This window comes from Callionymus lyra, chromosome 5 (assembly GCF_982586985.1).
Source record: "Callionymus lyra chromosome 5, fCalLyr1.hap1.1, whole genome shotgun sequence".
In the NCBI taxonomy this organism is placed as follows: domain Eukaryota; kingdom Metazoa; phylum Chordata; class Actinopteri; order Syngnathiformes; family Callionymidae; genus Callionymus; species Callionymus lyra.
In genome coordinates, this window is record NC_141822.1 from 10,076,752 (window position 1) to 10,099,737 (window position 22,986).

At 37.8% G+C, this 22,986-nt stretch overlaps 1 protein-coding gene across 3 annotated transcripts in view; it reads right to left on the reverse strand.

Moving 5' to 3' along the window:
* pappaa (pregnancy-associated plasma protein A, pappalysin 1a) overlaps positions 1-22,986 on the reverse strand; it is a 106,097-nt gene continuing 83,111 nt past the window's right edge. The window contains exons 16-22 of one of the 3 annotated variants that reach the window (XM_087790734.1): positions 21,836-22,037; positions 21,561-21,765; positions 19,819-19,960; positions 19,387-19,502; positions 13,880-13,951; positions 13,258-13,359; positions 1-2,691 (exon numbers count right to left, since the gene is read on the reverse strand). In XM_087790734.1, the coding sequence (XP_087646860.1) occupies positions 2,587-2,691; positions 13,258-13,359; positions 13,880-13,951; positions 19,387-19,502; positions 19,819-19,960; positions 21,561-21,765; positions 21,836-22,037 (944 nt within the window). In that variant the 3' untranslated portion in view covers positions 1-2,586. Of the gene's footprint in view, positions 2,692-13,257; positions 13,360-13,879; positions 13,952-19,386; positions 19,503-19,818; positions 19,961-21,530; positions 21,766-21,835; positions 22,038-22,986 lie in introns of all 3 variants that reach the window. The other 2 variants (XM_087790733.1, XM_087790732.1) reach the window with 2 other exon arrangements.

Genomic DNA, 22,986 nt, shown 5'->3' on the forward strand with positions numbered 1-22,986 from the left:
TACATACTTCCCTTCTTGCTATAGTTTGCGCCTCAACCATATACCTGGCTTATATAGCGTGTGTATTTTAAAAAGAAAACGTGTACATTCTGCTTCAGGATTAAGATACACGTCAGATGAATCCTCAAGCTAGTGTTGGTCTCTTCGAAAGAAAGAAAAAAAAGAAGCTCCCGAGATGAGCGAAATTTGCCTCGCAATTTCTGTAAGAACAATGTAAAAAATAACTTACATGGACATTAAATATAACTTAAAAAAGTATAACACTCTCAATAAATAGTTCTACTATATACACCATGCTTATGAGACGCAAAAATATTTCACTAATATACCAAAAAAAAAAAAAAAATAGAGAAGCAGCAAACATTACAGGCATGAGGTACAGCAAGGGATCCTGTGGTGAATACAGTATGGAGTCCTTATTTTTTGATTTTCCTTAACTAACTTGATATGGCTTCATGGATGTTCACATGCTTCCCTCCATCCACCGGTGAGATCCGAAGGTGGTTGTTTTGGCTTCACAAATTGGGTTTTCTAACAATGATCCACAGCTTTTCTTTGGTCAATGTTAAAGCAATAACGCAGCTATTTTTTTTTTTTTTTTGAAATAACTGCTGCTTTTCAGTGAAATATTTGACTCTTGACTCTTTGACTATTTGAAAGCAGAAAAAAAAACTATTTTTGTGAGAAAATGGAAGCTGGCTGTTGATTTGTTCAACCTAAAGGCCATTAAATTAAGTTAACTTCGAGGATTTTAGTTTTTGTTTTGACCGAGAAATGTTTTTAAAAACTAATTAATTACGATTTAAATTTAATCAAATTAATACAATTTATTTTCTCTATAAATGGAGGAGCTATAAATGTTATATAGTGAGGTAAAAACTATCAATATAGATGTTTGAATGAATTGAATCTTAATTAACATAAAAGATCTTGCTTTGGGTGAAACATTGATTTGATTTATTTATGTTTAAAAAATATCAATTACAAAATTGTCGGCTAATGCTTCTAGCTTAGGAACAATTGAAGCGAATCAAAAATGTCTTCCAAAAATGGTTTGCAAATTGACCTGAAAATAAAAATCGTGGCCATAAAAGAATAAAGATCGGCTCGTCTTTACGTTTGAAAATTGTTGATTCAAGTTATATTAAACTAAAGTTGCTAAACTCCCCAAGCCTTTAACTTCAAATAATATTGTTTAGTATCATAAAAGCAGATGCTAATCGTTGACGGCTCAGTCTGTTTTTTCTTTTTCTTTTAAAAAGGGGATTGGGGGATTTTATATTCATTAGACTTAATAGTTGCTATTTTTCCTTCATGATGTGGGCACGACCCTTTACCACTTCATTCATGAAGACCTTAAATTTGAGAAACCGTAAAACCTTTAATGGTCCTCGTGTGCACAGTCATCATTTTCACTGTTTTATATCCAGTTTTTAACGTCGACTACGTCCGAGAAAAAACATTTTTTTGGGGGGGGGGGGGGGGGGGGGGGAACTCGAGGTAAGTTTATGAGAAATAAAAACAAAAAAAAACTAACTAACATCAACCAAGCCCAAAGTGAGGTCTTTACAATGACATTCTTTCTGTCGTGATCATTAAAATACAACTTTTCTTCGGCTTATGGGATTAACTCATGAGGTTTCAGGTGTTTTGAGTTAAGTGCATCTGTTAAGATTTCTCATATAAAGGTATACAGGTTGTACTGACATGCACATGTGGATGGATGATCTGGAAGCAGCAAGGCAGACAAAGCTGTAAAACCCGATTCTATGTGGAGATGGCAGGTAGCAGCAAACATAGTAGCACGAGCCATGCTTTTCTCTCTCAAATACGCATTCATAATTTTGTTCAAAAATGGCTTCTTTTTTTTTTTGTTGGGATGACATGATGAGTTAAAGGAGAGTTTCTGTGCGTTTAATTTCAGTCTTTCGATGGAAATAATATGGCTGCATGATTCCCCACCGAGCCAAGTGTGTCCTCTGACATTGTTAACTTTCTATTTTTTTTTTAAGCTAAAAATAGACCAATCCTTGCGAAAAAATGCCTGCTTTTTTTTCGAAAGACACATTCGGATGTGATTTTTCCTTCATATTCGCGACACTATTTACCAGCGCTTTCCATTTCCATGTACCTTTGGTTCCATCAGTTAATCATGGAGCTAGGTCACTAAAAAGACATTAAAGCCAGCACAAAAGTGAACAAACGGCATGCTACCTAGGCTTGGCTACATTACTGTTCATATTTTTTCTTTGTTTTTGTATGCTCGCGTAAAAATGTTTTTGTTATTTTTTTTGTTGCTTTTTTTGTTCCGGCTACATATGCCTAATGTCTAATGACGGAGCTTACTTTCCTTGAAACGGAGAAATTAAGTTCATGGAGTCCCATCGTTTTTCTTCATGTGACGTGGAGGCTATATCGGGGTCCTAGTATGGATGAAGAGGTATGCCTGGTAAGCAGCATGTGCAGGAAATCGGAGGCCAAGGCGAGGATGAAGGAGGAGGTGGTCTGCCTTGACCGCTCTGGCCGTGTGGTGTTCGGAGCAAAGGTCCGGGGACATTGAGCAAGAGGTCCGTCTCGGAGGGCGGGTCATCCCAGGGAGTGGACGTGTTCATCCTTTTTGTTCTCTATGGCGTTCGGATCCCGACATGAGCATTCATCCTTGATGTCGCAGGACATGGGGAACGGGATCACCTGAGAGAGAAAAATAAGAAATAATCAGAAATGTATTGATTTCCCTTTAATTAGTTACATTTATTGAAGCCACATAACAGCATAAATTTACTGTATTTTGAAAAAAAGACTAGGAATAATAAGTTCTTCTTTATTATTTCCTACCCTACCTTTTTCTTTGAAATTACACACGTACCATATATTTATACTCAGATATCCACGATAAAACATATACAGTATAAGCCCTCATGGCATAAAACATGTCTTGTATTATATACATTAAACAATATAACATGATATAGTGTCATATAGTTTCATACACTAAGCAGATATCCATATAAATACAACATATATACACATACAAACTTTAGGATCAACTTATCACTATTGATAATAATGGATTAGATAATGATAAAAAAAAAAGTAATATGACAACACTGAGAAATCCTTTAAAATCCAGGGACCCACATGTGTATCAGGCATACAAAAAGACTAAAGAAGAAAGTGTCAGGTAACTCTTAACCTGTGCTGTCTGTGTACGAAAGTGTACGCTACACTCTACAATTTACAATCTAGCCAATGAATACAAAATACAATTGGGCCAAAACCCAAACCTTGCAGTACACCACTGGAAACGGAATAAGTTTTAGGTTGGAATACAATTGGGCTGTATCAATATGAATCAATTCAATATGATATATTCAGCTCAGAATACGATTAAATACGATAAATATTCAGGTCACAATACGATTTAATACGTTATATTCAGCTCACGATACGATTCAATACGATATATTCAGCTCACGATACGATTCAATACGATATATTCAGCTCACGATACGATTCAATACGATATATTCAGCTCACGATACGATTCAATACGATATATTCAGCTCACGATACGATTCAATACGATATATTCAGCTCACGATACGATTCAATACGATATATTCAGCTCATGGTACGATTCAATACGACATATTCAGTTAACGATGACAATACGATAAATATATATTTTGATAAACTAATTTTCGGAAAGGTTTTACGGGGACACTGAATTTTAGTGACATCTTGTGATTGATTGATTCTCTTTTGGTTGAATTAAAATAGCTGAAAGCCAAAATATGTCCAAACATGGAGTCGACTGTATCCTCTCGTCCTCAGTCACCGCCGAGATCTCGGAGGACGTAATGACAGCAGCCGTCAAAAACTGGAAGTTAAATTAATAATTGTAAATAAAAAATAATCGAATTATTATTTTTTTTAAATAATTATAATAAAACAAAACAATGATTTGAAAGCCCAATAAAAAATCGATACAGTGTAAAAAAAACATCAATTATATGTATCCATTTTTTTATTACACCCGTAAATATTGTAAACTTGATCAAAATGGTTAATTTCAAAGATTAAATGAAGATATTTAGTTAATTTATGATTGACATCATTGTTTCGTTTGCAAGGCGTCATGCACTTCCTCCAGTTGCAGTTGCTGCCATTTCTCTGATGATTATGACTGACAGCTTCAACTGTCTACAAGCACCGTCAACCCTGCCAGGACCCAGCGACCCCTTCCAGACCAATTTGGCTCACATACAGTGGGAGTCACCAGGCCAACAAGAGACCCCCGGCCACTTCAATCCACGAGCCCGCGTGTCAGCATTTCTCTAATAAGGGTTAACTGGCTTCGGTGTTTTTTTTTGGATCCGACACTTTTAATTACTTGAGACACTCGCCTGACAGCGAACCCTAATGCCAACAACAGTTATTCGTCCAGGGCTATTAGTGAAAACTGTCTGGCCCGGGATGGACTGGCCGTGTCCAGGGAGGGTCAACGTGTCGCCCACCTGAATACCAAGCAGCTCGACGGCCGGAGTGAATGACATCATCGGCATAAAGCATCACAAAAACAATAGGATAAATATTAAGTTCAAAGAAAAAACAAGCCGAAAGGAAATGGTTGTTCTTGAGAGAAAGTGTTTTTCGCGAGAATGTTCATTAAATGTTGTTAAACTCAACACTTTGCCATTAGATTAGTCACAGAATCCTCAGTGTGGAGCCGAGTAATTGCAGGAAATGTTACAAATAGCTGCCGAGATGAAGGAATGAAATGACACGGGGGAGCAGGCGAGTTGCTCAAGAGCGGTGACGCAGGTTCTCCCTTTGAAAAAGCGAAATAAGTTGTTTGCGTGCGGGGGTTTTGCTCTCGATGTGAGGGCCAGGTGGGGGGGAATCGGTGGGAGCGACCCCGACTCATCTGAGAGAAAGAGGCCTCCGAGTGACGACTTTACGAGCCGAAGGCCAGACACACTTCAGAAATAGCTGTCAACAGCGTGAACGCTGTCTCTGTGGTACTTTGAAGGGTGGGGGGGACGAGGGGCTCCTACCACTCCGTTTATTTACACGATCTCTCCATTTCACACTTTTACTTTGTCCCCCCACCCCTTCTGTGTTTTCCTTCGGTTTACCTATCGTTATTACCCGCCGGACCCCCACCTTCGCGCTAGCACTTCACCTACCCCACCAAGGTCGCTGGTGTTTATCTCTCTCTCTTCTACACAGCTCGTGAGAATTCAAACACACCCAGAAGATAAGGAACTTGCAATAGTTGTGTTTTCATGCAAGTTTTGCCAAGTTTTATAATCTATACACTTTCATTTGATTCACTTCCACTGTTGTTTGAATCGAGATCTGCTTTCTTTTCTTTTACTTGGGAAAGAGTTTATACATTTTAAGGGAATGAATCATAACCTTTTGTTGACCCAATTATATGGGACTCGGAAATTTAAAGTAATGTTGTACCTCTATTGTTCTCTGTTTTTTCACTTATTGACATTAGAAAATGATCTTAAGCCCTGACCACTAAAAACACTGTTTTTCTGGAGATAAAATGTTTACCAGAACCACACCCACTCTGCCGTGATTGGTCAAAAATCGAGGTTTGTCACCCCGCGTCGTCGATCCCAGAAGTCTCAACCGCCAAGGGACTCATTGTATAAACAAAGCGGGCGAGATTACAGCTGGCTGGAGGAGGAGTGAAGCCATTATTACGTCTTAATGGACGCCGCTCTCGTAACCTCTTGTTCGCCCAGATTTCAGACAGGGGAACAACTTTATAAAGTAATAAGTTGAAAACATGTTCATGATGAGAGACTTACTGCATCTTGGAGAGGAAGATTCAACATTTGAAACATGTGAGTGAGTCAGGAGACTTTTCACTGATGTGAAAACCTCATTAGTTGCAATTTATTAATAAACTGATTTTAATAGAATTATTTTACTGAAATAATCTGCTATATTGACAATGGCATGACATTGACAGTCATGAAATCCTGTTAATCACTATCATAAGTATCCAAAATTGAGTTTAGAGTTCAATTAAACTACATTGAAGCAAGTTCAACGAAATAATACATAGTTATAAATAAACGACAGGAAGAAATCAAAGCCAAAATGAAGACTGACTTGGTCACGGAGAACGACTTTGAAACTTGAAGTATTACAATGCAGACATTTTAAACTACACAAAGACGATGGCAAATAAATCAATAAGGTTGGTAGGGTTTAAGATCACCAAAAACAACCTTAATCACAACAAAAAAACAGTTTTTTCAAGTATAAATAATAAATACTTTCTCGGAAAGTTAATTTTCTGTGACACTTGTAGCCCTGGAGTAATATTCTGTGGCTTGCCGGTTGGTTGACTTAAATCCGAGTGGAAAGAATTCCAATAAGAGTGAAAATTAAAGTCAAAATAAATGGAAATTTAGACATTATGCAGAAAACAAAGTTGGAGAGTGAAGCATAGTTTTGTTATTTTGTTTAATTCTTAATACCAAATATGTTTTTGGGTCTAAGCTTGGAGTGAACCATAGACTCTATTTTCATTGTTAAAAGATCATAGGTATCGCTCTGTAAAGTGAAATAGTGTTTGAAAAAGAATGTGAATTCAGTCAGGTGATCATGTGATTTGAATTTGGAAAACACCATCCCATAATGAAGTGACCTTGAATTACCCTGAACACAGCACCTCCATGTGATCCAATCAATCACGGGAGACGTTATCAGCATTTTTAAAAAAAACGGGTTAAGTTCACCAGAAGGTAGCTCGGCTCCACTTCGTGGGCGCCTATCTTGAGAATGATGGTGGGTGGCACATTTGACATGGTTTCCTTTGACCTTGACCTCTAGGGTGGCTGGACCAGCTGCCACATCTGGCCCTGACTTGAGGTTTTTTTCTTTTTCTCTTCAGTGTGGCGGGGGAACGACAAGCTGGCCTTGTGGGCCCGGGGGTCCTCATGTTGCCCTGCATGTCCCGGAGCTTTGGGGGGTCGGACTAACCACGACATGAAAGACCCGTCAAAAGAAGGCAGACCTTGTCAGAGCCCCATCCTTCAATCTCAGGGAAAAAAAAAGGTAAAGAAGAAAAAAACAAAAACCACAGGAGTTCTCTCGTTTCTGTGTGCACACTATGTGTCAGTCAGATGGGAAGAGCGTGTGAGGGGCGTCGGGTGAAAGAAAAACTGCTTGTATCTGGAGATGCATGGAGACCAGGTCTGTCGCTCCTGAGGTGGCAGAAGGTCTAAGGGTTGACAATTATAATCACAGCAAAAAATCTGACGTCCCAACCTTTAGTTGAGTCTGAAAGACGACAGAGAGGACGAAACATCCCTTTAGGTGTCAAGGGAAAAGCAAAATCCTAAAATGCGTATTTTGGGTTCACCAAAGAGCGTGGTACTATATAATAGAGAAATGACTACAATTATGTATTTATGCAACTAGACTACAGGGTATCTAATACCAAAAAATCTAATTTCACTCATTTTCTACTCGCCCTCATGTCGACCAAGGGTTGGGATTATTTTAAGAGTAATCTATGACTGTATAGAGTTAGAATCAGCAAGTCTGTTCGTAAGGCTAAAATGCTAAAATGCTACATCACTAATGTAGTATGAAGGTATTTGGTTGTTTTTAAGTGTATGTTTTTGGACAAAGTGAGTATTGTTATCAGTCGTCAAATGGAGATACATTTCTGCCTATCACCCAAAAAAGACACGGATTAATCCAGTCAACACAAGGGTGATAAATTAAGTGAAATGTGAATTTCTTAGCAGCTCTTCAAAATAAAAGCTCCTGATTGTACGCAACTTTTTTTGGGCAGTGTTAAACAACTTGTCAGCGCATTAAGAATAAGTATATATCTGGTTCCAAATTTCAGTGAGCGTGGGGATCAATACCTTAAAACTGGTGATGGTCTGATGAAGCTTAATAAAGTAGTGTCATAATGTGAAGTTTCATTAGAACAGTTGTTCAAGACAAAGGGAAATAGTGCAGAGACGCCATCTAGTGGACTCTGACAATAATGACACTGCTTCATGAAGCTTCATCAGACACTCACTACTTAAAACGATCAATGTATGTCTTCATTCACCACTAAATTTACACAAATATGCCACAAACTGGGATTGAGCGTACATGTGTAGTGTAGGAGGACTTTGAAACCTGAAGTATGGCGATTCATAAATTTGAAGTTACACGAAGATGGCGAATAAAGTATGAAGTATATATATATATAGTATAAAGTATATTTGGTGACGTTTAGGAGGAGTTCCATTTGGATCCAGGAAGGTTTTGAAGGATGTGTCGCTGGGTTGTCTTCAAAATATCTGACATTTCACAAGTCATAATTTGAGCCATTGACGGAAGATCAAAGATTTTCTAAGAAGAAGGAGACCAACTTTATAGCATTGAAACATTTAAAACGTCACTTTCTACTAAATAATCAATGGGGTTAAGGGGTTGAAAAAAAAAAAGTGAAAACTTTGAAAACAAGATCTAGATTCACCAAAACCTGGGAAGCAACTCAAAAGCCATTCATTTTAATGGCAAAGGGAAAAAAAAATAAAAGAGTGAGATTTGCGTCAGCAGAGAGCAGAAACCCGTAGACGCAGAAAGCCCAGATGTAGGTGGTCAGCGGTGGCTATCACGGCCCATCAGCTTCGACACAAACATCAATCATGACACGTTGCAAATCATGTTTTCGAGGCACGCTCGTGCCAGACTCGGAGCTGTAAACAGGGGGTTGAGGGACTGGAAGGGATCCCGAGGCCCAACCACCAAGGCAGCCAGAAAAACATACAGACACATTTAGAAAAAAAAAAGTTGTTTTAGAGGGGCCAACCAGTATAACTATATAATCGGTGCCCTCTGCGCACCGCTCCGCGCTCGCCTCGCCAAATCCAGCCAACAGCTTGCAACTATTAGGAGGAGATCCTGTGGTGACTTTACGTGCAGCCAGTCCTTGCACCCTCAAAGCTCTCGAGGTGGAATAATACACAACTAGTCATTCATGTACAACTCCTTCATGTACTAGCTTAACCGAGATACAAGAGGTTGGTTTGTGAGGAGAGGAATGAAGGCATATAACCGCCTACCTTTTTCACTTTTATTTTCTAGAATTCTCTTTACTTGTTTTTGATTATTTTGTGATTTCCATGGACACAAATATTTCAATTTTCAATCACACAAGATGACAAAATCCTTTAGCGTTCTGTTAACAACATGTACTGTATATTTACCAACCAGTCCGTATCATTGAGTCTGAGTGGGATATTATTTTGTATTAAATTTATATCAGAAGTGCAAAACAAAATTATAAAACTTGAAACAAAAACAAAAAATGTTTGTTCTGAATTGTAATTTGGAGTTTGAGTTAATTTACGGAAATAGTTATGTTGTTTCATAGTTTGTAAATATGTTTTAGGAAATTGTAAATAGCTTTTAGGGTTTTTAGATTTGTGTCAAGAAAACGTAATTTTGTGCCAGGAAATTGTTATTTTGCGCCAGAGTTGTAAAATCATTGTTTTAATAAATTGTAATTTTGTTTAAGGAATTTTCATTTCTTTTCATAGTATGTAAATTTGTTTCATAATTTGTAAATTTGTTTCATAGTTTGTAAATTTGTTTCAAAGTGTGTTCATTTATTTCATAGTTTGTAAATTTGTTTCAAAGTGTGTTAATTTATTTCATAGTTTGTAAATTTGTTTCTTAGTTTGTAAATTTGTTTTAAAGTATTTAAATTGGTTTCTGAGTTTGTAAAATTGTTTCACAAAAATGTAATTCTGTTTAAGGTTTTGTACATTTCTTCTGCACTTCTGGGCCACCGTAGTATAATTGTTAACATCAATAAGTCAAATACATTTATATTTAACTGTTAGTAGAGCAGATAATTGTACTAAAAAAACCTACAATTATTCATTAAATAAACATAATATATATTTTTTAAATTGGTAATATTTAGTTAAATTATTACTTTTAACACATTTTATGCAGGAGTGAATGGAGGCAGTAGAAAAAAAACATTGTCGCCTGATTTGTAATGCAAACAAGTTGATGTACTTGTCATATTAAAAAAGATAAACAAATAAAATTACATAATAAAAATGTTTTTGCAGATGATAAGTGCGTTACCACTGTCTGTGCTCAACATCTCTTTAATAGCAGATTTAAATTAATTCTTGTGAAATATCAGTTTTTATTTGAAGTAAGTAAATATTGAGATAAATTAATTTGTATTACAATAAAGTAAGTAAGTAAGTAAGTAAGTAATATTTATTTATATAGCGCTTTTAGAGACCAGGGTCACAAAGTGCTTAAACAATCAAAACAATACTCAAAAAATATATATACTTTAAAGATCAAGATAATACTGAGAACAACACAGGAGTTCGAGAAATTCAAGGAAAAGCCTGAACAAATAGAAACGTCTTAAGATGTTTCTTAAAGGAGTCAGTAGATCCATCAAGCGCAAAAAGAGAGGAAGATTGTTCCAAAGCTTAGGAGCAACAGCCTGAAAAGATTTCTCTCCTCTGGTCCTGAACCGTGTTCAGGAACCATCAGTAGATTCTGATCCACAGACCTCAGAGCCCGAGCTGGGGTGTAAGGCTGGATCAGATCAGTGATGTAAGGAGGAGCCTGACCATGAATAGATCTGAAAGTAAGAACCAGAATTTTAAAGTTGATCCTGAAAGAAACTGGAAGCCAGTGAAGAGTTTTAAGGATCGGAGAGATGTGAGTTCTTCTACTAGAGCAGGTCAGAATTCTCTCTGCAGAGTTCTGAATCAACTGCAGGCGAGACAGATCCTTCTTGTTAAGACATGAAAACAAACTGTTACAATAGTCCAGACGAGAAGAAACAAACGCATGGATTACAAGCTCCAGATCATGTTCCGACAACATTCACATAAAATGATTATATTCTACAAAATGTAAATAATACATTAAAGTTTCATCCAATTTTCGTCTCTGAAAAACTGTCCGAGTAATTTGAGTGAGGTATTGTTAAATGATTATCTCACAGGTGTGTGTAAACAATAAACAAGATAATATCTTTGTTTTCTTTTTGCTGAACACACAACACAGCGGAAGAACAACACTGTGTGAGATTCCCATGGACTCAGCACAACTCAATGTTGCCAATGTGAGCAGGTCTCGCGGTGTTTCTATCGGCCAAGACTGACAGTTGAATAATATTTATTTGTTTATTTGCTTCACTTCTCTGGCTGATCGTGGTTTCAAATCTCTGTTGGTTGTGTCTTTGTTTGTTTAGTTCTTGGAATCTAAACGTGGCAAAATCACTGATGTTGAATAAAAAATGTACATTTTTAAGTAAATTAAAAAAGTGTTGACAACTAAATCATTTTGATACATAAAATCCTATATTAGACTCGTTTAATCTCAGCTGCTTGATCATATGTGTCAAAATATGTTGAAATAAAACTCACAAGAGAATATTTATTAAGACGAAGTAAAATAAATCAAGTATTTTGGCGTTAAATTCCTTTTTTTTGGCAGAAGCACTAAAAATACGTTTTCTTTGTCCTTGTTTGGTAAGTATGTGGAATTTCCACAGTTATGAGTAGAAAGGTTTTTATTGAATTAAAAAAATTGAATTATAGTGTATAAAGTGTACATGCATACTGTTAGTTTTATGAATACATGTATGTCACTGTGCTGTGGTCACTCTTTTACCTGTTTCATATTTTCAGTTTAAAATAAATAAGACAGTCATAACCAAAATATTTAAGTATGTAAATCAAAATAATGAAAAGAAAGTTAAAAAGATGCTTTTCCTGTTTTCTTTCTAACAAATCTCTTAGGACACTGTTTTTTAAAAAAAAAAAAAAAGAAATTGTGGGCATTAAAACACAATTATTGTTTTTTATTTCTTGCCAAAAGCTTTGGCAGCTAATAAGAAATATCTTGGATAAATGGGAAATTAAATGAAAATTGTTTTTTAAACGACACTTGGTTTTTTGTCAAATTATCCTTGAATTTGGCCAAAAGGGAGGAAAAATCGTAAGGTTTAAACGACTAGTATGTGTTTAGAATTTTTTTTCTAGCCATTCTAAAATGTTCCGTCCTTCCTTCCATCCATCCATCCATCCATCCATCCATCCATCCATCCATCCATCCATCCATCCATCCATCCATCCATCCATCCATCCATCCATCCATCCATCCATCCATCCATCAGGAATGGAACTAAATCATCTAATCTGCGTCGTGGTAAAATAAAGCAGTTTGTTTTAAAGCAAAATGTGAATTCTGATATAAATAAAAGTAGTTCCTGCTTAGTGAGGTTGTACCGTGAAAAGAGTTCCTGAAAACAGCATATTTTGAAATGTTTCAAAGTAATGATTGTTCCACAACTTTGTTTATTTGTGCTTCAATATTTCCTTCACACCTAATTTCACACTTGATAACCGCTTGTTGTCGAGTAGCCATTTGGCCAAATACCAGAGTCAAGAACACTCACCGACTGCCAGGTCTCTGGACAAAAAAAAGCTTCTTTTTTTTTTTTGAAACAAGCCAAGCACTTCTATAGTAATGGCGTCTAAACATAGACCAGATTCACCTGCGCATGCCTCAAGAGGAAGTACAATAACTCCTGGATCATCAGAAGTATTTCTAAAATTTCAAAAGGTTTCAGCTATCAGAGAAAAAGAGCTTTAAAGTGCTATAAGAAAGACATGGAAGTGTTATCATAATAAAACTGCTAAAGGAACGCTAGCTAAGGCAATGAGTTCAATGAGAGGGAGCGAGACGACCGTCTGACAGTTTTCGGTAAAATAAGTTTAAAGATTCTTTAAAGTGTTAAAAGTGAGTGTGAAAGGTATTTTTATATTTGTAAGAAGTCTAGCTGGACAATGTGCGTCTCAATTAAACCCATGCATGACCACAAAATTGGTTTCAGTTTCAGTTCAAGTCCTACCACACCAGTTGAAAACTCCTGGACACTGCTTTTATAAACAGCCATACACACAAAAGAAAAAAAAAGGTGTAGAAAGATAATTCTATTTTAATTTTAAGCTGTAATTACACACAAAAAAACAGAATAAACCCAGATAGTCCTAAAGCAAATTGTAAACAGAAAAAGGTAGGAAAGCATGACTCATCCTAATGTTTTATAAGAATAGGAATTAAAAAAAAAAAAAGTTTGGCAAAAGTTATCGTGTTATTTAACCCTGTTACGTCAAACAATAAGCCTGTTGGCTAATAAAGTAGCTCGGATGATTTTCAACTCACCTTCTTTGTCTTCACGGTGGATTGGCAACAGTCTCCTCCATCGTAGTGACAGAAGGCTCGGTTGTTGACGGAGTCGCAGTAGTTGTCTCCCATGAAAGGCTGCTTAGGACAACGTGAAGGTATATTAATTTTGCACATCCATCTGTTAAAGTCATAATTCATTGAAAAAAAAAAACAATGATGTATAAAAAAGTGAATCGTCAAAGAGGTCTTTTGTTCCTGTCATAGTTTCCTCTCCGACTTCAGAAAATCCCTGAAAGTATTCGCTGATAGACTCAATATATTAAATTTACTTCATTTTTCAAAATGACTTTTTCGGCCTTGAGTGGGCCAGAATTGTAAATCAAACTGAGGACACCATAAAATATTCTCCGCACCACATACTCTAATATGTTGATTTATGAGAGTTACCCCACCCACTCCACTCCAGTTACCAATCAGGTTATCCAATTGGCCGAAACTGAGCGGATGATATCATTCTTCCATTCACTGAACTGGAACTGAATGTCGGCACAACATCATAAGATAAACTCAGGAACTGACCAGGAAGTTTCCACCTCGATCGTCAACTCCCGACAACAAAAATAAAAAGGAAATCCATTTGAGGGAAATTAATATTTACCTCACATCCTTTGATGCAATGAAGCAACTCCGGGTGTGGATACCACTTCAGTCCCATGGTGCACACGATGCTCTGGAAGAGAAAAATAAAGGGAAAAAAGAATGAGGAAAAAAAAGTGGTCGTAAAATGGACTTAAGCGTTCACTTCTAATGTCTTGACCAGATAGTTGAAGTCTTTGTGAAAGTTAAAGAAGAGTTACTCAAACTGTCAATCATCAATCATAAAGAAGTCGTCGGTCCTTAGTTGAGGTTGTTCAGTAGTCGTTGGATAAAACCTCAAAGCCACAATGCAACATTGTTTTTGCTAGTTTTCAGAGCAAGTTAGGGACACGTGAAGAGGAGAGACAGCAATGGATGAAGGATGTTACCCCCGAACTAACACCAAAAAGGGACCCAGTGAGAGGCGTCGAACCTCTTATTGTGGCGACTCGAAACCAAAAGTGGGTTCCTCCCCAGAGAGTTCTGCTTTGACTCAATGACTTTATTTTTGTTAAACATAACATTTTTGCCCATTGGTTTTTGTATTAGTTCAATAGTAAATTTACAATTATTGTCGATTGGAACATACCTATACTAGTTCTACTTCCTTGGTCACAAGGTCTGCCCATTGAGTTACAGACGCTAAAATATTCAACAGCTGTCAATTTTTAACAGCTGAGTTTCTGGATTAAACTAAGGAAATTGAATAAGATTGTAGTGACCATATGGACTCCAGTTTCGGAGGAAATGGGGAACTCTGGACACCCAATATGAACCTCTCTTCTTCTATGGTGTCAAAAATGTATTAAAAACAAACTATGTATATCTGGATCTGGATCCAGTTCAGAAAAACACAAGTACGTCAGACAGAGAATGCATTTTCAGTATTTAGAAGTTTGTTTTTTAAATTACCTGGTTAAATAATAAAGTTTGCAGACAAATTAAATCTGCTAATGCACCGCAAATAATCCCTCGGCCAGGGAGGTGGAAAAAAAGAAGAAGCGGTAAAAGCCTAACAAGAGAAGATCTTCGTGAAAAAGTTGAGGTATTAGGCTACAAGGTTTATGATCTATACCAGTGAGAGCAGTAGAAGTTGAAGTTTTTTCGGCAAGTATTAATTGATTCTTGAGCTAGTTCTTGATAACCCCATGTATAGTCTTCATGTATGTATAACTATGCAAGTAGCCAGTTTGCTGCCATCCAAGTTTGTTGTGTGTAGCTTAACCAGCCAAAGTGGTTAATGGATTTCCGGTTATCTACAGCAGATAGTGTGTTGTGTAAACTGTTCACAAACTTGTTTTCCATCTTATTCCTCTAAGACAAACGTGATGGTGGATGTCAGCCTCTAAAAACACAAAAGTACTGTCTGGGATAAACCAACATCGGGTACAGGCTTAAACTATTGAGCTCCGACTTCATTCCGTCATCTGGTGTTTTATTAAGTACAGTGTACACGGTGAATACAGTGTCTCAAGTGGTTTCACCGCCAACTGCCTTTAAAACCTTCATGAGAAGCCGATCCATCTCAATATAATAGTGTTTTGTCTATAGGTTTTTCTACGGAACCACTTTTATTGGACGGGTTTCCCAGATTCGATCGTTCCAAAAGTGATATTTCACCCAAAGTTCTAATTTCCCTAATTTTCTACTCACCCTCATGTCGATTGCATTGTAATTATTTTCAGAGTAATAGGCAAAAATGTTAATCCATTGTTATTTGCAAGTGTTCCCAGGAAATATCGCAAGGGCTTCCAGTGAAGACAATAGACTGGATACGCTTGTGATATTTACCAACCTGTCTGTGTGGGATGTTGGCCTATTGAACGAGCACCACGAAAGTATTTGGAAGTATAGAAGTTTTTGGACGAAAATGAAGACAATTGAGCTCCAGTTACTACATTACGATGGACTTACATTTTTGCCTATACATGAGGGTGAGTAAAAATTTAGTTAGAATTTTGAGTGAACTAATCCTTCAAGGACGTAAGAAGGCTCTTAAGAAGGGTTTGAAGAACAGGACTAAGATAAAGAGTTTCTTAAACGGAGAAGAAAAGTCCCGACTTATGGATTCACCGCACAGAAAGAAGAGGGAGTCAGAGACATGGACGGTGGAAGTAGTGAGTGACATGTTTTTGAACAAGAATTCCAAATTTGTTCTCCAACTGGGCTTTTCCCTGAAACCATTACTGCTCTGAAATGTGTGTATTTTCGCACTGTACACACTGATGTCAACCAGAACAAGCACTCAGAGAAGACCTCTTATTTGCAGCTTCATTGTGTTGTCACAAGACTTGGACAGTCGAGAGAAAGATTTAGAGCCAAGGACCGGATGACCTCAGATCAGGCCATTCCTCAGACCCCCCCTTACCCCCCCTGTGTCCCTTTATCGCAAAATGTTGCCATGCTTTTCTTTTGCTGCTGCAAACTAAGGTATTTTTCATTTCAGTGCTGTCAGCAAATCAATGCCAAAAGAAAGATGGGAGGTTGAAGTTGCAGGGAAACAACAGCCGAGACAGCTGAGAGCTCATGGCTCTACTTCTATGTTTTACTGATTAAGATTTTTTTTTTTTGGTTTATTTTTGGTGCTTTTGGTAGCGAGGGAGGTGACATCTATTTGGTGGGTGATGAAGCACCCTATTTGTCTTGGAGTGGAAAGTTTTAACAACTTCTGTACTCTCCGTTCTCCGTTTTTTTTTTTTTTTTTTTACCTTTCCTTGTGATGATGTCACCCATCCAACCTCCTCTTCCTCTCCCTTTCTTCCTCCCTCACACTTCCCCTCTCAACAAGGCTGTAAATCATGATAATCCATGATCATGGTCTGGCCTCAACCTCACTATGTATAGGATCCTCACCCTGTGAAGCCTCCCCGGGGCACTGATACCACATAAAAATAGATCCCTATCTCAGAGCCACCACAGACGAGGTCATGTCATATAGAAAATGACTAATTCCGCAGCAGGCCCGACAGGGTAATTTTGCTGATAGAAGGGGAGAAGGGTACTGGGTGGGGGGGGGATTGCTCGATATAGAGGGAAAAGGAAACAAGATAGAGGTAGAGAAGCGAGAGGGAATTCTAAGTGGGTCAGACTGGGAACCAAAATACAACTGGTTTAACGGTAATACATCAACATTACAGAAGGAAACATTTACCTCCAACCATAGCAAAGTTGGACCAGAAAGTACTTTAGGGTGAATCTGGGTGAAGAATCCAGCGTAGAAGTAGGAATGCCGTGTGTTTTTGTGATTTTTTTCCCCCTTGGCTTCAGTTAGTATCTCGATATAGTTTTTAGTCTTTTTTCTCTTTGGTTGTGTCATTTTTTAATTTAACAGCGCTGGTTTATGCGCAACCATTAAATCATGTTATACATCATAAAAAAGAATTTATTAGCCGGATCAGGGGGTGTCAAATTCAATCACGCAAAGGGCCAAAATGTTAAACAGCGACCAAGTCAAAGGCTGAACGTAATTAAATTAACAGTCTGAACAGAATGTGATATCAGAATGACTTACTGAATGCTAATGATAGCATCTCAGCGGATTGTGTCACAATTCAACTTCTTCTTTGCACAAGATTTTTGAATTCCTTCCATCTGAACCAGCAAAGTTCAGTTCAAGTTCAACTATTTTTATAGAATAACTTGGAGTTTTGGTTAATGTAGTCAAAGTATGTATTATTGACACAACTAATAATAAGGGATGTCAAATTGGTAGAGTGGTCTTACAATTATTAGTCTAAAGTATTTGATTCAGAAGTTTAATACATTAAAGGGCAACTAATGTGAAAACCCAACTTTCCTGACTCACTCTCATGTTTTAAATGTTGAAGTCTTCCTCTCCAAGATGCAGTAAGTCCCTCATCATGACCAAGTTTTGAACTTATTACTTTATAAAGTCCTTCCCTCCTCTAAAATCTTGGCGAACGAGAGGTTACAAGAGCCATTAGAGTCCATTATGACAAAACAATGGGCTTCATAAACATGATTCCGTTCATTTTACTTAACGTTTTTTTCAGTAAATTATAGTCTTGGTTGATTTCTGGGAAATGGTTCAGTTAATTCAGATATCGATCGAGCCGTTTGAGTAATAATTTGAGAGCTTGTACAAAAAGAAGTTGCAGTAATTAGTGATGACCTCACCAAGCTTCATAAAACAACAAGCTAAGTAGATTGCACTCTTGGCTCCAAAAAGTATACAGCAGAGTGGGTTCTGAAAATATGGACGATGCTTCATGAAGCTCTATCAGCACATCATTAGAAGTAATTCTTAGTGGTGACTTTACATTTTTTTTTTATTAAAACAACAGTTTTTAATCAAATAGTTAATTGTATAATTGTTTAATAATATGGAAAGATTACCCAGTCAACCCGGTTTCTAAAGACACACGGTGTCATTTTGAAAAACTCTGCTGTACGAACTTGAAAAGATTTCACCACAAATGCATGGTCCTATACAATGCTATTATATATTTACAGACACCTTAATACATCTAAAAAGTTTTAATTGTACCTAAAACAATAAACCAAATATCCTACGTTAAATGTACTAATATATTAAGAGATCTATATCCAGTTTATATCATCATATATGGTGTTCCAGATAAGTCTTAAATACTATTAAACTTTGGGTAAAAGCCTCCTTGAAATGAAATGTAACATGGACTTGAAGACCTCTGCACTAATTACAGAACCATAATGTACTGCAACCAAATCCATTATTGTAATATACTGTCACCTTTTTTTTTTTTAGCCTTTGAGAACAAAACTTTTTTGTATAGTATTACCAAATGGTGTGCATTGCTCTGTGTAGTGCTACCGCAGACACACAGCACACACACCAAGTTCCCGCAATCCTTTAAAAGCAGAAGAATATGAAATTACAACCCGTCTAAAAATCATATCTATTACATATTCACAAACACTTTTACGGTATGTTTACCACAATACCGATGGCCCAAATAAAGATGCTGATGTCAAGCCAGTGAAAAAAATATATATATATTTATTTATTTATTTATTTTTTAAGTCTGTTTTTTGATAACTTTAGTTCATTTAAGTGATTAAAGATGATGAAGATTTCAAGCCTTTGATAAGGAAGTCCAAGAACAGCCTTGAAAAAAAGGGATCTTTTGAAGTGTTTTGATTCCATTCCACGGTGTTATTTTTGGTATCATGACACTTACATGGGAAGTACAATATTGCGGGTGACATTATAATAGCACATAACTCTCGTAGAGGAAATGTCATATCAAAGTTCAGGCGGCTAGAAAGCAACCAAAAAAAAAAAGTTATTTTTCCTGTCCCAAATTCCTCTCACGAATAGATGAAATGCGTTTGAAGGCCGGCCATGTCTCCAAGGCAAACACTGGCTCTGGGCACAAAAGGCAGAAATAAGCTGGTATTTTGCATTGTGGGCGATGGAGCTAGGATGTGGAAAGTATACGTGAAATTCCTTACAGAAGAGTTGTGGATCGCAGAGCTTTGTTAAGTGCGTCTGCCAGAGCAGTGAGACGGACACACACACTAACGCACCTTGACTTTGTGAGGGTTCCTCCAGTGCTCTTTAAGTACACTTTCGACTGTCATGTTGCTAGGGAGGATAACCACGTCGTTGTTACTTTCCCTGCACATCAGTTCGCACTCTTCACCTACGGGAGCAAGAGAGGATTTTTTTAAAAGCCAAAAACAAAAACAACGACACATTTCTCTTTTTCCCCATGACTTTCAAATCACTGGGATGTTCCGAGTCTCAAGTTACACAAGTGCTACTCGGTCATTTTGTCGAAGCCTATTAAAAGTGATTGTAAACAGTGTTAAGTGAAATGGAACGGCTAATGTGAGCGATGGGGAATAACAGCTCGCTTAAAAAAAAAAAAAAGAAGCTGTGAGTATTTGTGATAATGAAAGATGACATCAGCAGTGAGAAAAGAGAATTGGAATCACAAATCAGTTAGCGCCACAAACCTATTCCGTGTCCACGTTTACACGAGTACTGCAGGCTGTAGTGGAGGTTTTGAGGTAAAGAACACTGGCCCTTGCTGTTCGGGCAGAGTCGGAACGACCCCGTCCAGTTTCCGTCCTTTCTGCAGCGGATCACATTGGAGGCCTGGAAATAACATATCGAAACTGTAAGAATTATAACTATAAACAGGCAGAGCAAGGACATCGAGATGCCAAAGGTGGGGGTGGGGGCGGGGAAACACAATCTTTGTCTTGTCTCATCAGGTACCCACAAAGCCTGTGATGCAGGACGGATTAAAAGGTGTATACATTTCAGAAGTCTGAGCCAGAAGGACAATTCTGGAAATCAATATTAATCTAATGAGCGTGGCGTCAAATTGAGTAGGGCTAAGGTAGACGGGGAGGAGAATAGGAGCCTCAAGGGAAGAGTCCACATAATCAGGACAGAGCAAAGGGGGCTCTATAAAATTCATGGAGTCGTTTTTGTTGTCCCAAAAACGACTCCATGAATTTTCGGGAATAATCGGGATCAGAATCACTATGAGCTCCTTTAAATCTGAAACCATAGCTGGAGGAAATATCCTTCCTCAGGTAAAAGAGTTCAAGTATCTTGCTCGCGTGATGAAAAGTGACATTGTGAGATTGACAAGTGTAGTGAAGGAAGCTCTCAATTCACTGGTCAGTCTGTGGTCCTTCTCTGTGGTCACCAACTTTGGGTAGCCACCTAAAGAACAAGCTTGCGGATACAAGTGATCACAATGGATTTCTTCAAAGGGTGTCCCGACTTGGAACAGGACGTGCTCAGCCTTTTTAGGAAAGCTTCGATCTATATCAAGGAAAGCCAGTTTACAGGTTGGGCACCTTTTTTGGATGCCTTCTTGGAGGTCTTTAACTTTAACTTGATATGCTCTAGTATTCTCCCAGAAGAGACGGTAGCTGTTCATGAGAAGAGGAAATGCTCTGCCTTTTTAGACACTGGTTTACAGCTACAAACATTTTGAAACCTTGTGTTGTCTCTGGGTCAAGGTGAGTGACCTCCCTGGCTCCTAGAAATACATATCAAGTGGGATACCACTGAGGGGATACCACAAACACTTTTTTAGGGGGGGCCACCAGGTCACCTTGACCCTGAGACTTTGTCTCAGAGCCTGTATCAGTGAAGGGATCAATTATGTTTCGATGAAAAGTTTGGTTTCTTCTTCATCTCTCGAACTCTTTGGATAACTATGGACGACTATACTGGCTGCTGCAATAAGGTACGATCAGCACACTGGCTTGTATGTTCTCCATGGGTATACTTGGGGGGGGTCATTTCTTTGCCTTTTTTTTCACAAAGACACGTTTTACAATCACATCGTATGTACTGATGTGACAATGGCAAGGGCATGCACATAAAAAAGCTTGTATACACAAAGGACAACACTAACATACTGATCGAAATGGACACAAATGGGAAAAACAGTTTTAACAAGTTGTGGTTTCAGTAACCGACGATGAGTAAAACAAGAAACATGTAACCTATGTGGACAACCTATAGCGCCTAAGTGCACGGAACTTCAGAGTAGATCATAAACTGAACTAGAAAATATTCACTAAGCAAATCATCACAATGTGAGCTAATAAAAAAAGCATTGGAAATCTTCTACACACCTGTCGGGGGAATTTTAAAAAGGTAAGGTAATAACAGAAGAAAGACAGGAAAGAGATGGACAGACCTGCTTGCATGGAGCGTGCAGCAGCCTCACCGTATGGGCAGCGCCTCCCGTGGCGACAGCAGCACTATTACCGGCAGGTTCCGAGCAGTTGAGTTTGCAGACGCTGTCGAAGCGAAAGCCGTCAGTGCAGTGATAGGAACCGTGGAAGATGTCAGGTGGGGGGTCACAGGTCACGGGTTCACATGCTCCTTCCAGCCAACTGCCATCTTCCGTGCACTGGCGCTTAAACGCCCGCCTGCAATGAATGTATTTTAATGATAATATACCTTTATTTGCGTTATGGGGAGGAGAAAAAAACACAACACCTCTTGGGTTTGTTTGTAACGTGGTAGCCTGGTTTGCACTTGTACTTGCAGAATGTTCCCACTTTCAGACCGGTCTCGTTGCAGCGCTTAGTTTGCAGTACGGCGTGTGGAACTGGAGGTGGCGCCGGACAACGGAGCTCGCAAAGGGCTTCCGGGAATGACCACAGACCATCTTCCAGGCAGGTAAGGGTATTGTTTGTACCTGTGACGATTATGTAGAGTTAGTGAAGTGCAATTGAATAAATGATATCTTAAAAGAAAAGAGCACAAAAGCAATAGAAAGCCATTATGATATTTAGACATGTTCTTTAGGTCAGTGGTCCCAAACCTTTTTTATACCCCGGACCAGTTAAATGACGGCATTATTTTCATGCACAGTAATACCGATAACAACATCCAAAATAAAATGACACAAAACAAATGTTAAGAGCATAAAAATACTTTTCACCATAACTCTAAATCAATTATGTTTCATTAAAGAGTAAACTTGACCGAAATTGCATCTCAACATGTCAATTCTTACATGAATTTATGTAAATTTGAAAGAATTTCGATACATATAATCGACACAGAATCAACAAAAATTAAATAATGTATTTTTTTTTATATATGGCCCAGTTACAAATGACACACATGGTTGAAGACTGCTTTAGGTGGTAATGCTTTATCTGGAATTGATTCTACTTGGAAGATTTGTCTCCTGATTTGGCATTTCAATGTACATGTTTTGACCACAACTTTTTTCAACGCTAGCTACTAATTATTTCTGTTTATTGGTGTTAAGGCAATGTTCTTATCCTCTCGATACTGAACTACTTTAAAAAAAAAACAGTACAATGAACACTACTATGGAGGTTTATTGAGTGTATATGAGATTATGGATTGCCAGATCTAATGCTAGAGTTTATAGAGCATATGACAAAAGCAGTCGTTTTGATGAAAAGGGTCATTTATTAACCCATTTATCATCCACTGCTTGGTTCTGACAAGCTGGAATTCTGAATCGAAGCCAAGTTAATGTGGCGTCCCTCAGACAAAAGCAATCCATCTTACAGCATCCAGAGTCATACCAACTGACTGATAAACATTCTACTTCATCAGATGTTTCCTAAAAGATAGAAAGACGTGGATGGTGAAATGTTTTATTTGCC